We start from the raw sequence: 17038 nt of genomic DNA, 5'->3' as shown, positions 1-17038 counted from the left end.
AAGACGTTTACTCCAAACCTCCGTGGACGTCGTCTGCTTTGGCCAAAAACTCTCTTCTCAGCATCCGCTTTTATTTCCCAGGTCCCCCAGTTTTCAAGTATATTTATTGTCTGTTCTTGTGTTTGTAAGTGCAACGGCCCTGGGGAGGGCGTCTACCCCTGCCAAGGACCAGCAGCAGCAGCAGCCGCCTGCCAGCCATGTGTTCTTCTGGCGCTGCGGGAAGGGAAGTGGTACCTCTGAGTCCAACAATTTGATTATAAACACAGTAAGAAATGTTTCACTGAGCCGTTTGCTGGCACAAGGACACTGTTGGTTTAGTCAGGTAGATGCAGTTTGTTTTTGTTCTTTCACTGCATGCATGCTCACATTGCTTTTATACTTTTACTTGTGCTGGCGGGGGGTTAGTGCTCCGCTTTTAAATGCCTCATAGTTGTTGGTGGTGGTGGTGGTGGGGGGGGACCACACGCACCCCATGTTGGGAGAATTTGAAGAAGACTAATTACCCGAGTTTGACAAGCTGCTTAACCTCTTCGCAGCTCGGCCGCCTCAGCCGAAGCGAACAGGTGCGATAAAGTGAGAGAGCGGATTAAAATCCTCGACGTGCAGCCGAAATCACGAGAACGCATCGAGAACCAGCGAAAACAGGGTTTTTTTCCCCTTTCTTTTTCATTTTTTTTCTTTTTCCCTGCATACAAATCATGCAAATTGAAGAGCAGGGCTGCGATCGAGTGGAACCAAGGCTAAATGCCGCTCGATGAGAAATTACAGTGTCACAGCTTTACATAAATTTTGCAGTGTACGTCATCTGTCGGGATGGAACTCGGCACGAGGGATGTTGCATTGGAGCGGAGAAGATCCAACTGGAAGTCTGAAAGCAGTGGCGGAGCCAGAAATTAGGATGAGATATTAAAACAGGATGAGCTCACGACTCACACAGGGATTGCAATAAGTGGACACCTGGAATGACGACATGACTTCACCAATGTCAACATCATTACTAAACCAATCACAGCTTGTGCCTACTGTCCTTGGGTCAGGGTTAGTGTTGCATTAAGTTTCGTCTTCCAATCATCAAGTCAGAAATACAGTACATGAAACAGATTAAATACAGACATACATTAATACATATTAAAAAGATACAGTACATCAATCAATAAAGATATGATTTGAGATTGAGTATTGTGGAAGTGGAAGCGACCTCCCCGCTGTGCTGGTGCTCGTGGTCATGAAGTTCCGTCACAGACCCCCCGATAGATATTGTTGAAAAAAAAATAAAATGAAAATGGAACAAGCCAAACTGGCAAGAAAACTGCAGCACTTCAGACAAGGCGCCGTGTTTTGCACCCCATGTTGCGATCGCAGCGACGTTTGAGCGGGTGCGAGTTGCAGCGCTACCGGCAACCAGGGCGGAGAGATGAAGGAGACGAGGAGGTGCAGCGTGTAGTACTTACAGTATTTATGAATCTGGTCTGAGCGTGAGCTCTCGTAGGAGGGCCGCATGCCATCCGGGGGAGTCTGGGCTCATTCCAGCTCAGTTCGAGGAAGACGCTTTAAATCTTTTAAATCAGCGCCGTTAGTGGAGACAAAATCTTTCTGCCTCCCCCAAGGCCACTGGGAAAGTTTAGTCTGCGGGAACTACTGTTGTAGTACTCGAGGTCGCGGCCTCAAGACCGCTTCCGTCTTTCGACCGTCGTCTTGAACCCCAAAGGTCTTGGTCTTGTCTTGGTCTTGATGCTCTCTAGTCTTTAGGTCTTGGTCTTGGTTGGTGGTGCGGTCTTGACTACAACACTAGCAGAAACTGATGCAACTGCAGCCGAGATGCCTTAGTGTCTAGGTGAGCCGGCTGTTTTGTCTAGTTGATTAGTATTGATAATTAATTATTGATACATAGCACTTTGCGACCCTCCTAATTAAGACGCCTCCACATTTTTCCTTCATCAAGCCCTTTTTTGTGCCCATTTCTACGTAAAGGAACAATGGAACTCCAATCCAATGGAATGTCATATGAAGCCACATGATTTGGATGTTTAAAATATTGAAGATTCTCAGTAAACATGCCACAGTCAGACTGCAGATGCTCACACTGCATGACCGAATGCGTTGCTGTGCTGCGTGTTGACCGTCAAATAAATGCAGCGAGATTCTTCTCGAGGGTGAGATTTGTTGAGATCTTTGCTCCCTCGCTGCTCCACACGGGGACATCTGCTCATCCCTGCAAAACACTTCTTGCACGATGACCTTTGGAACTGCTTATAAATGTTTTGCTATTTCGCAGTAGTTATTCAGTGCGCCTGTTTCCACATTTCAATTTTTATGGTCCAATGTCTACGTTTTGCTGTCGTATGTGTCTATATGAGAAGTGTATGGATGCAAGAAAAACGTCAGACCTGTTTAATAATAAAGGAATATCCATCAATCATTCAATCAATAAATCACTGAGGAGAATCTCTTTGCAATTTGAGCTAAAAATGTTCCTTATGTTCCCACAGCCCAAACTCACTGAAAAGGCAGTGGGATGCGTTAATAGTTTTGAACGGATACTAAATACGTAAAACCATGTATTTTATGCTATTCAGCCACTAAACAATCTCTACTATCATGGCCAATTTTTGCTGTAATAGGAAAAGAAAGAGAGGCCATGTATAAATGATGAGCAGCCTGATTTGTATTTCACCCCCTTTATGCTCTCTTCACACCACTGATGTATCTGTGATGCAATGAACAATTTTTTTTTTTCAGTTTAGAACGTCAGAATTCTCCATTGACGATCCTCACATGAAGATCCATCCGTGCATCCATCTACATCTTATTCACTCAGAAACTCGACGGTGTTGCTGTGCCAAGACCTACAGCACACAGTGCACAGAAGACTGGGAGGGGGGATGGAACAGCAAGCCACCATCAGCAATCACTTATTTCTCACAATAACACTAAAAAGTAACACATTTTACGATTAAAAATCGACATGTTTATTAATACCTTGCACAGTTGAGTGCTACAGTGCTGCAGATTAGCACACCCCCCAAATTAGGAATTTCCTGCCGTAACCAACCTCCCCCTAGCACCCCCCCCCCCCCATTAAAAAAAAGACTGTTTAAATGCTCTTTTCTGTTGCTTCAGAGGATGAAGCGATGAAGGTCGGTGTACACGGGATGAGCTGGTCTCACTTTGCCCCCAGCATCTTCACACCTCTAATGTGGCCAATGTACACCGCCAGCCTGATGCACTGATGCACACACAATACACCAAAAAATTCTGGGGTTGCAAAAAAAGAAGAAAAAAAAAAAAGAAAAATCGGGATTCCCCTCGGGAAGAAGCTTCACAGGATCATCATGGACCCGTGATTCATCCATCTACATCTTATTTACCTCCGAACCTCCCTCGCAATGCTGCCTTCTCCCCCCTCGGTGAAGGGAATTTTGCGGGCGGTAGGACGGAGCAGCAGCCACCGCCATGCAAGAGCTCAATTATTGATCCGCTCTCCGTCGGTCAGGAGGACGTTAGCGGGACGTTTCTCCTCCCTCCATCCCTCCCTCCCTCCCGTCCTATCGCTGCTTCACCCTCCTCCTCCTTTCTCTCTCTCTGGCTCTCCCTCTCTCTCTCTCTCTCTCTCTCTCTCTCTCTCTCTCTCTCTCTCTCTGTGTACGTGTGTAAAAGAGCGTGCGTGTGTACGTTTGTGTGTGCGTGCGTGTGTGTGTGCATGTGTGTGTGAGGGAAGACGAGGCAGGCAGGCAGGCAGGCAGGCAGGCAGGAGGAGGCACCAAGGACGTCCTTCTTTCGCAGCCGTAGGGATCCGGAGATGCGAGGGACGAGCACTTAGATCAGCCCGCGCTGCCCGCCTGCTGCTGCACAGGGAACTTGGCTCCGGAGGTTCGGAACGCTGCTCCACTCACACTCTGATCCGGAACGAGGATTTATTTCTTTTCCCACCGCCAGCCGGTTTGCAGGTAAACATTAAAACACAAACCGACGATCGACGCCGCCGAGAATGAAAGAGAGAGATAGAAATAGGAAGAAATTATAACGTGAGCCACCCCCGATTTTTTTTTTTTTTTTTTTTTTGGGGGGGGGGGGGGGGGGGGGGGGAGCTGTCCGCGGAGCGGTGGTGCTGAAATCAGGCTCCGATCAGCAACAAGGAAGCGCATGCGGGTCCCCACGGCTTTTGTTATATTTTCCTGCGTTTTGTCTTTTACACACAACCTTCCTTCCCTCCTCCGTGCAGTCGTGTTGCTCGTTCCAACGCATTTCGGCGGAACACAAACACGCACGGATCCGTCCGCGTTCCAGGGCGATCGTTTCTCCTTCTTCTCCTTTTTCTTCTTCTTCCGTTTAAACGTGTGAGTAGGAAGCCCGCGCTCCACCAATGGAAGGATGGAAAGTTTTACCACATGATCAACGGGGGGTTAATATATATATATATTTATATATATAAAAACAAAAAAAAAATCCTGCCTGCACGGCCACTTTTCGACAAACTCGCGCGGCTTCTCGGGGCGCGTGGAGGTGACCGGCGCACGCCCTCAACGTGCAGCGTTCAGTGATTCCGGAGAAAAGCGATTCCGGTTTGTATTGTTTTAACGCGATTCGCGGCAATTGGGTGTGTTTAACGAGCTGTGCGCGTGAAGCGCCCTGACCCTGTCGTCCTTCAGTCGCGGTGCGCAGATGCAGACGTGCTTCGAGACACGTATTCGCCGCCGAGGCGAGGGTCCCGTCCCATCCAAACTTCGTCCCATCCGTATCTCGAGATTCCCATCCTTCAACTTCCCGTTGCCTGCTTCCACTTTCCAGAAAGTGCAGGCAAAATAAGAAAATCAGTCCTTTGTGACGTCGCAAAGGGTTCTCATACCCCCCCCCCCCCCAACACACAGGTTGGTGCCAAGACGCCCTGCCAGGCGTTGGCTCCGCCCTCTTGCTTTTGTCCCTTTCAAGAATCCAACGGCCAGGAAGGCTGTAAACACGGGGCTAAATAGACTGTTTTCATGAAATATCTTTTTTTGTCATAAGAAACAACGCTGTTGTACTTGCGTCTGGTGGTGGGGGAAAAACAAACAAAACATCTGGAGCATGATATAGCATCTTTGAAGTCACTGTTAAAAACCCTCTTGTTGTTGCCCAGGCGAGGATTTTTAAAGTAACATTGAGTTGTTTTTTTGTTGCGCCCCCAGGCCGGACTTCTACTCTTCACCCACAAGTGAATGTAACATTGCTTGGATAAAGAAGGCGGGGAGATAAAAAGCCATCACCATGAATTTCGTCATGAAACAAGCGTTGGGAGGTAAGATCAGTTTTTCTTTCATCCACCCCGCCCTCACACACACAGGCGCCACTTGTCTTCCCTATCGGATTGTAATGTGTCACTTATTCACTTGATTTTATTTGGACAGAATCGCTTTATTCTGTCAGCCCCCTTTTCATTCCTCTCCACCTTTTCCTGCTTTTACTCCGGCTTCCTCCCTTCACTCGCTGCTGCTCCGTCGCGCACTCTTGCCCTCGGGGAGGCAAAGCGAGCGCTGTTGACTCTGAGCAGTCGGCCGTTTGTGCCGTTTGTGCCGTACAGTCAGCCGGTGTGGGTCCCGAAAGGGCAAATTTATGTTCCGGTGAGTGCTGTTTGCTTACCAGCAGCTGTTGGGGCAGGTCTTTCTGCTGCGCATTAATCAGCCTGAGCTGCTGCCTTCTTATCTTGACATGCTGAGTGCACATTTTCCCACCCCGAGGGGGACAGAAGGCGTAAAAAAAGAAAAAAAAAACAACACACACACACACACAAAAAAAAAAGAGAAAAACTGAGCAATCAAGGCAAAAATCTAATCTGTGAAAATTTCATTTTTCACAAGCGTGTGGGTGATTTTGTAATTGCGCACGTTGCAGCGACGTCTCCCTGAACATGAAATTATCATAGCGGCCTGATGAATTTCGAAGGAAGGTGACCTCATTATCATGTGTGCATATGCAACGAGTGTGGAGGGAGGTGAGAGAGCACGGCTGAGACGTTGCGTGTGTGTGTGTGTGTGTGTGTGTGTGTGTGTGTGTGTGTGTGTGCATGTCCCCGGCAGGAGGTGATCAGACTCTGACTGTGATCCTCAAACAATCCCCCAGTGGTGCATTATTGATGCTCAACTCAAATTTAGTGGCACCTAGTGGTGAGGTTGCAGACCAACCCCCCCCCTACACACCCCCGTACAGTCAAAGTTGCTAACGACAAATAAGAAAGAAACACAGTTTCACTTCCTGTCCCATCTTGTAGAATTCCCAGCTGCTTTCTTGTTTTTCCAGTTGCCTAAATATCGATGTTGTAATCAATTAAGGAGCAAATGTACGCAGGATATGTACACACGCTGCGTAATCGTAGCCTTCGCACATTTTGAACAGCATGTATTGCTGCTATTGCTGTTATTGTTTGTGGGCCACAGTTCAGTCACGACGCTTGGTCAGAACACAAGACCAGGAGCTCTCGGCCCCGGTGACGTAATTAGCTTTTGACTCCAGCTGAGGACGTCTCCGTGTTTCGGCTGGTGGGGGAAACAGTGGAGTGGGTGGTGCCTGCTGGAGGAGGCTGAAAGTGCGTCAGTGACGGGAAGAGCAAATATAAAGGCCGGGCCTGTAGGACCTGCGGCGACAGAGCCTTCTTTATAGCTGCTCCCAACCTCTGGAACTCCCTGCACAAACACATTAGTGAGTGCACTGACCGACCCACCTTCAAATCCCATCACAAAACCCCCCCATAATTGTCTTTTGTTACCTGCCCTGCCATGTTTTACACTTCACCATCTTCAATTTCTTTTCAATTTATTTGATTTCTTGTAATTTTATACGTACCTCCACCTTTTGCTTTGTATGGTGCTAATTTATTTATTTTAACACTATTGATGTAAAATGTATTGTTATTATTATCATTAGAAAATGAAGGAATGTTGGACAAACAGGTCGGGAACTGAAGTGGTCCATTGTTGAGAAATTCATGCAGTGAATCACTGCGGTCGCTGTGTGTGTCTGTGCCAGTCTGTGTGTGTGCGTGGTTGACTGTCGGCTGTGTGTTAGCGGCAGACCCCAAACAGCCGGAGCGCCTCGTCAATGAAGACGAGTAAATCCGCCGAGCCGTGCGTGGAAAGAGATTTCACACACGAGGGTGAGGTCTTCACCTGAGGCAGAATAATTCCTTCCGCCCGGGGGGAGCGACATTTTCCCTCTCCCTCCCACTTTTTTTCCGCCCTTGTTCATTTTCTTCTTAAGGAGTAATGAGTTTTCAGTGCGCAGTGGATTAGCCCTGGGCCATTATCTCACTCCTCTCGCCGTGCGCTCCGAGGAGAAAGTCACACTCCATCTGCTCCCGTCGACGACGTGATTTGTATTCTGTCTGTTTTTGTTCGGCGGGGAACAAGGTCGCCCCGCCCGCCGCCGAGGGAGCCACTCGCCTCCCCCTCCTCCCCGCTGACCGACCGCCCTCTGGGGATTTTCAAAATTCAGGTCGGGTGTCTGTCGAAGTTTGGGCTTCGTGAGAGGGAGTCGCAGCGAGCAGGACGCGTCGTCGGTCCTGCAGAAGGAACGATTCACAAATGATCAAATCCTGCTCAAGCCAAGTTCCATATTTCAGACAACTGGCTCATATTAAACCTTACAAATACTTACAGGTATCAGCATTTCGTCGTTTATCGTATTTCCTAGGAGGTCTTGGACAACAGTGGCAGGTCGTGGGCTGCATACCACTGAAATAAAACCAGGAAGTCAGCGTGGAAACAGTACAATCTCATTTTTGGCTCATGTTTTTAGGGATTAATTTAGATCCTTCTTGGAGCTGCTGTCTAATGATGAGACACTGTCCTCAAGCAAGGAATGACTTCCTTTAAGATGTTGATTCCTGCTATTTCTTAATTGTCTGGCAATTAACGGCAATGGACAAGCAGAAAAGAAAAACAAACACACGAAACCTGTTTGCTTCTTTTGCTGGAACAATTAGCGGGACAGCCTAAGTCCCTGAACCACAGCTTGAGAACCGCTGGCTGGGCCTGTGTATCAGTGGGTGAGGAGGAAAACAGATGCGCAAACAATTTGGCCTGCCAACTGTGTGTGTGTGTGTGTGTGTGTGTGTGTGTGGTGCAGCAGAGGTCTGGCTGGCTGGCTGGCTGGCTGGCTGGGTGGGTGGGCTGAGCAGAGGGAGGATTCAAAGTGTGTGACGTCATCAAAGGTCCTGGCAAACAGAAGGTTCCCGACCTCGTCGGCTCTGCGGAGCCGCTGCTCCCTCTCGCTACCTCTGCGGCACAGGGAAGAACAACGTGTGGAGGACGAGGAGGAGACAAAACACAGCAAACTGATCTTTCACATTTCAAGTTACATCATCAGCAACTGGGTGGTGTAGGTCGCAAAGTTTTGGCTGCTCTGTTGTGTCCTCAGATCTCACTTCTCAGCTCTCTGGTTGCAACGTCTGCAGAACAGACGAAGGCAAGGAAACCCCATCCTCCCCATCCTCTGTGTGTGTGTGTTTGTGTATGTGTGTGTGTGTGTGTGCGTGTTTGTGGGTGTGTTCACCCACGTCAGACGGACAGACAGGTGATGCTGACACAACAAAAAGGAGCCAACACATCAGCACCAACAAACACCCTCCGGCCAAAAAAAACACCAAACCTACCTGATTGACAAACAGCATCCTGGAAACACACACACACACACACACACACACACACACACACACACACACACACACACGCACACACACACACACCTATTCTCTGTTATTTAGTGCTTTTTGTCACCGTTATTCTCTTTATTGTTTTAATTATTAGTATATTATAATTATTTAATTATACCATCCGGTTTTTAACACAAGTTTGTCGTCACTGACTCGCTGGAGCGACTGGCTGCTGCTAAACGTCGGGTGGGAAGCGGGTGGAAAGCGCTCATCATTATTAGACTATTAGGTCCGCTGCTTGTTTTAATTAAACCAATGAGCTGATGGCTCTCTGAACCTCTTGCGCTGCTTCAAAATTAATCCCCGTGACGCAGTGGAAGCGGTGGGCGCACAACTCTGTCGCTCTACAAAACCCATCAAAGCAAGACGCACAGCGGCTTGTTCGTCCTAACGGATAAACAGCGTCACCTGACAGAGTGAGAGAGAGAGAGAGAGAGAGAGAGGGAGAGAGAGAGAGAGAGAGAGAGAGAGAGAGAAGTTGCGTTTCCATCACAGATTTTCACAAAATAAAAGAGATATTTCTAAAATTTTGACAAAGTATAATTGCGATTTGCAGGTGTTTCCATTGATTGCTTTTGTTTGGTCCAATCATAATGCGGCAGTTTCTCCTGAAGTGAACCCATATGTCACGTCCAGTGACGTGTAAAAGGGGGGGGGGGGTGTTTCCATGACACTTTTGCGATACTGAAAAACCACCTCATGAGAGAGTCACAACCTTTTAGCCATATTTGAGAGGTTTTTCCAAGTTCATCTGTTTCCATGACCAGTTTTTTATTGCGATATTTAGGTTTTGTGCAATTCTAGGGGACATGGAAAAGCAGCTAGAGAGAGTGAGAGAGAGAGAGAGAGAGAGAGAGAGAGAGAGAGAGAGAGAGAGAGACCACTGGGTCCTGACGCAGACATGTCAGGACAGGAAAAAAGACAAAAAAAGAGAGATGCACCACTCTAGTGTGCAGGCAGTTGGCTGAGGTTGCTGCAGGACATGTGAGATAAAACACAATTATCCTGAAGGATTAATTAGGATCAGCTGAAGAACCCTGGAGGATATAAAAGCAGCACTCCTTGGGGGGGGTGGTTATCCCCCAGGAGTGATGCCTGTTTCTTGTTTACTAGTGTGGAGGGTGAGAGGGAGAGAGAGGGAGAGAGACAGAGAGAGAGAGGGAGAGAGACAGAGAGAGAGAGGGAGAGAGTCCCCGTGCACACTCTGCACTCTGCAAGCTTTATTACATTTTCATTTTTTTCTTTGCCTCCTTGCCACTTAGTCCTCCCCTTGTGTCAACTCCCTGCTCACCTTCGAACAATAGCCCTGAGTCCCAAGTCCATTACGTTAGTGGCAAAGGACCAAGAGAAACACGTGCAAAGCTGACCAATCAGCAGTCGCTTCAGCCCGTTGATGACAGATCTTGGCCTCCTATTGGTGGGAGCTTTGTAAGATGGATGTGCAACATTCCAGACCTGGGCCCCCAGTGACCCAGTGGCTGCAGTGCCTGGTTGCCTGAAACAAAACCAGTGATGATGATTCATAGAGCTTGTCTCACCAAAATCATTGTGGGCTAAAAAAACAACTTCTTCATTATTTTTTTTCCCCCCCTAAATCACACATCCGGCTTTGAATTTGAACAAAAGGGAACTCGGCCGTCCTGAATGCCGCAGTGTGATTTTTTTTTTTTGGGGGGGCAGCTGCAGCCCTTGTCAGTGTTGCCTCGTCGGTATTACTGCATGTTACTGACGCCTTTCAGTCCGGCCCACACACATCTGAATGTTTTCAGATAATAGTCTGCACCATCCGATTCTGTCAGGCTACTAAAACACACTCGGCAACTGCCGCGCAACAGTCGGCCTATTTAAGCTGCGGCTTAGATAACCTGACATGTAATTTCTACAACACAGCTCCCTCCTGCCCGATTCCATATAGCAGCTTTTTGCGCATGGGTGGGCATATTTCTGGGAGCAATTCAAATGAGTTTCTTCACACTTAACTGGCTTTCGGCTGACTTGGCGCGCAAGAATAATGTTTGACGGCGGGCCTCGGCCTATTTTAGCCAATTTGCAGAAATGAGCCAGGAAGGGAGGCAGCGAGCGTAATCCTGACAAATTGATGCGCGGTAATGATATCTGCCCTCTTTAGACACAGCACAGGAGCCGGGTTTTTATAGCATTTATAGGCCCGGAGCCTCTCGTTGCTCTGTTATGATTCACCGCCAGACACCGGATGCACTTAAGTGATTGACAGTGAATCCATCGCAAACAGATTTTTTTTTTTTTTTTCAAGCGGGGATGTTTTTATTTCAGCTGCCGCATTAAAAAGGTCCCGTACTGTAGCTATTTTCAGATGTTTTATTGTCCATCCTCCGACCCCCTGCAGCTCAAGCACACGGCAACTTTTTGTGAAAACCTCACTGCATGTCCGGAAAACAGCGTATTTAGCCCTCTGTTTACTGCAGCCTGTTAAAACTGATGCTTTGTTGGACCCTCCACGTGTTTGGAAGGGGACATCGGTCTCGGAGGTCTGAACCAACGACTTGGCTAGGGGTGTGGCCACACAACTGAGAGATCAGTGCCCCTTGTGACATCACAAGGAGAGAAGTAAAGGACAGGGGCACAGGACAGGGGCACAGAAATATTGGAAAGTCTCGACGTGCTGAGCCAAATAATTGCGCTAAAGAGATTAGCCGCCCTGCTAACGGTATCACTGGCAGTGAAACCATTGTATATTATTTCCTGTTAGTGCACTACCGCTGATGCCATGAGACGATACGGCTAGAATTCTTTCAGAAATTCTTTTTTTTCCCCCACAAACACAAGGCCACAGGTCACCTCCTCGCTCCGCAGATGATTGATGTATTGATTTTTTTATTTGTCATTGCAGTCCAACAACTTCCCCTCAAGGTCTCTGTGTCACTTAGAGTGTGCCGTTTGTCTTGTAATAAAGGCGACATGGAGGTAACCTGTGGGCATTTTCTTCCTTCTCCCCTGAACCTTAAGATACAGATGGCTGTCTTCAGAGGGCAGAGTCTCCACCAGATACAGTCGGGCAGTTTACTGGAGCGCCCCGAGGATTTGACAGTCTGACCGGCGTTAAAGAGGGAAAGAGATTTTGTTGTTGACGTTTTCCCCTCTGGTGAAAAGCTCGGGAAAACATTAAAAGTGGACCGACCAGATTTCGTCCGTGCCAGTGGAGCCACTTGGTAAACTGCTCAAGGCTTCCTATTGGTGCCCTTAGTCCACGCCTGAGGTCCAGAGTTAAACCATCCACTCTCACAAACTTTCTGTTGCTGCTTTTTGTTCTTTCTTTCTTTTATCATTGTTGTCTTCCTCTGTGGAATCAAAAAGAGCAAACTCACCAAACCGTCTTACATCAGATCTGAAAGGAAGTGGAATTGCAATAGCAATCGGATGTAGTTTCTCTAGATGGACTGGCAACACACCAGTCGTAAGGTCTGTTGAAGAAAATTCATACAGAATCCCGGCAAGTTCCTTTTTGTTTTTGCACGCTCTGTCCTCTTGCCGCACGGCTGCAGTAAATTTCCCCTGCATACAATAATGGCAGTTGACTGACACGGCGCCGTCTGCAGGGTTTTGAGAAATGGCGCGACAGCCTGGGGCCAGAAAGGCAGGCGGCTCCGACCGCTGCGGAGGGAATCCCCCCGTGGCTGCTGTCGCTGTCACTCAAATTCTTTGATTTTTTTTTCCAACATGAAAACTCACATGCTGCGTGTGTGTTTGTGTGTGTCTCAGGCGGGGAGATGGGTGACACAGTTAAGTTAAATAGCTGAAGGCACCTGCAGTGAAACACATGAAAAAGCCCCACAACCCACAATTCCTGCACTGACATTTTATTTAGAATGTGGTTTTATTTCCTTCTTTCCCCTTGGAACCAAATCTCTTCTACTGCACACTGAAAATTATCACCAGCGAACCTGGTTTGCATTTAGTTGTAGGGTCTATTGATTCTTCAACTAGCTCAGTGGTGGAGTGTCATCTGCATAACCATGGCCAGATATTTCATTACTTTCCATTGTCTGAGCCAGTGGCAGCATCTAAATGGTAAAAAGGAATAGGGCCCAAAACTGGGCCTTGCGGAACGCCACATGATATTTTTGTGCCGATAGACACAAAATGGTCCCTGTTGTCATGGATTTGGAACTGGTGGGGGTGATCAGGGACCTCAACCTCAACCACAACATTGGGTTTTAGTTGAAGTGTTAGTCTTGTTAGTTTTAGCTCCAAGAAGGATCTAAATTAATAAGCAATAACATGAGCCAAAAATGGGATTGTGCTGTTTCCACGTTAGTCGAGTCACCACTCGACTCCCGCCAAGATAACAAGCAGACGCTCACCAAATCCAAACAGGCTCAGCCCTGCTTGCAGACAAAAAGACTTTTTTCCCCCTGAACTCAAGCACACAGACAAATGAGTTCTCTTGCTTTAAGGCGCTGATTGTGTTTGCGTGTTTCTTTGTGTCTTTTTCTCTCTCCCTCCCGCTCCACCAGAGCGCCTTGCCTTGCTTTAATCACGATGCAGCGTTCAGGGAATCAAAACAGTCCACCTGCGGCGCCGGGGGAGGCTCAGCGACGTGGCGCCGCCTCTGGAGTCGCCGATGCTTATTACTGGTTCCCGCTCTGACCTAGAAAGCCGCTAATAGCCAGCGCTGATGCTGCGCGACACTTAACGACACCCGTGGTGAGAGGGATGACTGGCATACATTAGCGCCGTGAAGCAGCCTCTCTGCCGTGTCTGTGTGTATGTGTGTTTGTGCGCAGTGGTGGGGGCACGGTGCGTGCCCACGGCGTCGAGTGTGTCATCATTATTCCGCGGGAAAAGGTAGCAGCTCATATTTGCCTCCCCCCCCCCGGTCGCTGCGATGTGCAGCTGATTCTCTCAGGAGTGATTACTTCACTCGCTTGCGGCTCTCCAATGGACATTTTGAAACGTTATGCAAAAAAGCCGCGGCTATAACGCTCAGAGACCAGCTGTTGACTTCATCTCCATAGCCGAGTGTTAAGTGTAGTTGACCTTTAAACGTTTCTTTCCTTTTTTACATTTTTTTTACGTTGGAATAAAACGGGAGCCGTTGGAAAGTCTAAATCTGGAGGACAGTGAAGGTTGCTGCAGCCCGCTGGTTCTCTGGCACCCAACATCCGCTGCGCCTGATCAGAGCCAGGAACCTCTGACGACAGCAGCTGGCTCTGCTCCAGGGTGGGGGGAGGGAGGAGGGAAGGAAGGAGGGAGTGGCACATTTGAAGACACAACCCAAGATGCATAGATGTGTTTTTGGGTCTGAACCGAACCGTCTGCTACGAGGCAGTGTTGGTCTGTAACGAGTTAGATGGAACGTCGTCAGTCGTTTAGTTACAAAATAAAGGTAATTGTGATCTCTTACGTCACTGGAAAAAAAAAAGTTTTGTTAAATTGCAGTTAATTGTGGAATTGTTCATGACTACAATTTTAATTACACCTGACAGACCAAAGTTTGATTCTATTCTGACGCTTCTGATTGGTTCCTCTGTCAAGTTCAGAACTGCAGCGCCCCCTACCACTCGCCTGCCAGTGGATTTGCCTCTCTCTGTTTTGAGTACTGCTGATAGCTGAACACTGTCAGGTCTAAACAGTCGAGAACATCTACTCAAAATTCAGAAAAGTAATCAAAATGTAATCTATTGTAATTAGCTACTTTACTCAGATGAAGTGATTTAAATCGTTACACTAACTTGTAATTGTAACCGATTGCATTTGCAAAGTAATCTTCCCAACACTGGACAGAGGAATGTAGGAACCCTGTCAGCCACGTTGGTCCAGTCACATTCTAACAAGCTGCAATCGGTTCGGATTGGATCTTTCTATGTCGGCTCAACAGCAAAGCTCAAAATCCCACCAATTGGGCTGCATTACGAGCTGAAAATGAGGATATTAATGCGGTGCATTTTTCTGCTTTGCATTTATTTGAAAAATGCCGTCTTTCATGTGACTTTGCACAACCCCAACGAGAGCCAAAAGACAGCGGGTCCATCAGCCCAGCGGCATCTGGAACTTTCTGCAGGTGTCAGCAAATGCCCTAGCACACACACACACACAGACACACACACATACGCGCACACACACAGGCACTGCCTGGCTGTCGGAGCTCGGGCCAGAAGGAAGCGGTGATGTGTCGCGGCCTGTTGAGCCACCTCGGGGTGGGATCCTGATCCGAGGAGACGCCGCCTGCTGCTGCGACACGAACAGAAGAGGCGTGAAGTTATCGACGGCCTCGGCAGGGCTCGTCAAGACCGCCGGGGCTTGGTTTCAATCCCAGAAAGGCGTTCGAGCGGACATGCGAGTTTTCGCGAGCAGGCGGCGGCGGCGGCCAAGAATCCGCTGAGTCACCGCCGTCGCTCCTCAAACTTCGGCAGGACGCGACGGGAGCAGTCGAAGGCGACTCTGGCAGCAGGATGCAGCCTCCTGGTGGTCGGGACAGAAAGTCCAAAGCATATGTGCGGCCGCCACTAATGTCATGCGAGCTCGTAAACAAGGCTGAGGCGCGTTCGCGGGGGGGGAAAAAAAAAAAGGAAAACCTTCCCAACACACACTGAGGGCCGACGCGGCGAGCCGCACCGCTTCCACACACATGGACCTCTGCAGCGATGGTGCGCCGAGGAAAATGACTCATCTGTTTGGCCTGAATATTAGCACCTGCATTATGCAACGCCGCGCAGCGCCGCCGATCTCCACCGAGCGTTTGTGGCCGTTTAACATCAAACAGCAGCGTTTAGCCGAGTCCGAGGGGTAAAAACAGGGAGGCAGCGGTGAAATAACTCCCGAGGACGAATGAAAATGGAGCCTTGTCTCTTTTTTAAAAAAGAAAAAATGATATATACACATTTACACATACATATATATATATATATACATACACACACACATGTATATATATACATATATATATTTAAATTAGTATTTAAAAATAAAACTCAACATAGTGGATTACAAGAGTGACTGAAGGACTCTGTTCCTCACAGTTTTGAGGAATCAGATCTGTATGCAGCTCTGATGGTGTTTTAATCGGCAGTTTGTCCTCTCACAAACCTCCAGAAGCGCGATGGAGTCGAGATACATTTATAAACATTTATACAGAACACAAAAAACAAAAACTTCCAAATTTCTGCAAAAAAAAAAAATCTACTGTACCAATGAAATTTACAGAAACTGTGCAAAAAAACACCTTGAACTGTTTCAAAGTCAAGACTGATTTGCAGATTCAGGTGAAAGAGGCGGAGCGACCGCGCCGACAGAAACAGGAAGCTGAAAGCCTTCACTGGAAATTCCATTGGAAACACACGGCTAAATAATATTTCCACGTCAAATCTTGTTGTTGCCGCTCCCAGGGCGGAACCACCGCAGCCCGAAATAACCTCCGTGACGTCTTCGCCGCCTCCCGATCTTTTTTCCCTTGGCTTGACCGCGCCTGCGAGGACATCGCCCGTCGTTCTCTGGCTCGGATGAAAGAGCAGCAGCTGATCTTCACAGCGGCACCTTCGCCGACCGCCGCCCGAGATGGCCGCTGCTCTCCTGCTCGCCAATATGTCGCCTTGGAGGCCGAGCGGATCGCCGCAGTCCACCGTGACTCCTGGAGAGTTTAGCTGTGCAAACACACCCGAGCACTTGCACACACACACACACACACAAACACACACACACACACACACACCCTGGAAAACAAAGCCAAGGCCCATCAGTTATGTCTGCTGCAGGCTGAGCTGCTGTAGGTCCATTACACCCCGTCGCTCCTCAGGATCATTAATCAGAAGAGCTGGACTTGCGCACCAACTGCATTCAGAGTGTGTGTGTGTGTGTGTGTGTGTGTGTGTGTGTGTGTGTGTGTCTCAGGTCAGAGAGGCAGAACAGCGGTCTGCTTCTGTTCATAAATCACGCGAGGTGACGTCAGGGTGTGCAGCATCAGAAGTCACTTCCAAAAAGGGTCATCAGACGCGTTATTAACACGGAGCCGGGAGTGAAATGAAATGGTTGTTTTCCAGGGGAGACTCTCAAATGATCACGATGCAATAAATTCTGCCGAGAATTACTGATGGAGGTGTTTGCAGGTCAGTCCCCGATTGGCTGAAGCCAGCAGGACTCAACATTCCTAAAGTCTCACCACCTGAATTATTCTCCGTCACAAAGTTATGAGGCCATCAATCCATCCATCCATTATCCATCTGTCCATCCATCCATCCATCCATCCACCCATCCATCCATCGGTCCGACCAGCTCCTGTTCACTCCCAGCCAATCAGAGTGGTGAGCTTGTGAAGCAGCTCCTCGGTTCTCCGTGTTCCTCCCCATCAGCGGTGCCACTTTGCAGGCCAAACTGGGGGTC

General features: G+C 48.4%; 1 protein-coding gene across 2 annotated transcripts in view; it reads left to right on the top strand.

Moving 5' to 3' along the window:
- The first annotated feature begins 3686 nt into the window (after positions 1–3686).
- Positions 3687–17038, top strand: part of LOC142902761 (complexin-2-like) — a 37424-nt gene continuing 24072 nt past the window's right edge. The window contains exons 1-2 of one of the 2 annotated variants that reach the window (XM_076048179.1): positions 3687–3947; positions 5166–5275. In XM_076048179.1, the coding sequence (XP_075904294.1) occupies positions 5245–5275 (31 nt within the window). In that variant the 5' untranslated portion in view covers positions 3687–3947; positions 5166–5244. Of the gene's footprint in view, positions 3948–4095; positions 4338–5165; positions 5276–17038 lie in introns of those variants that run through there. The other variant, XM_076048181.1, reaches the window with a different exon arrangement.

The sequence above is a fragment of the Nelusetta ayraudi genome, unplaced genomic scaffold (genome assembly GCF_046127955.1).
Source record: "Nelusetta ayraudi isolate G7.1 ecotype Tasmania unplaced genomic scaffold, CSIRO-AGI_Nayr_v1 ptg000097l, whole genome shotgun sequence".
NCBI lineage: Eukaryota > Metazoa > Chordata > Actinopteri > Tetraodontiformes > Monacanthidae > Nelusetta > Nelusetta ayraudi.
This window is presented reverse-complemented; position numbering and strand designations above follow the sequence as displayed.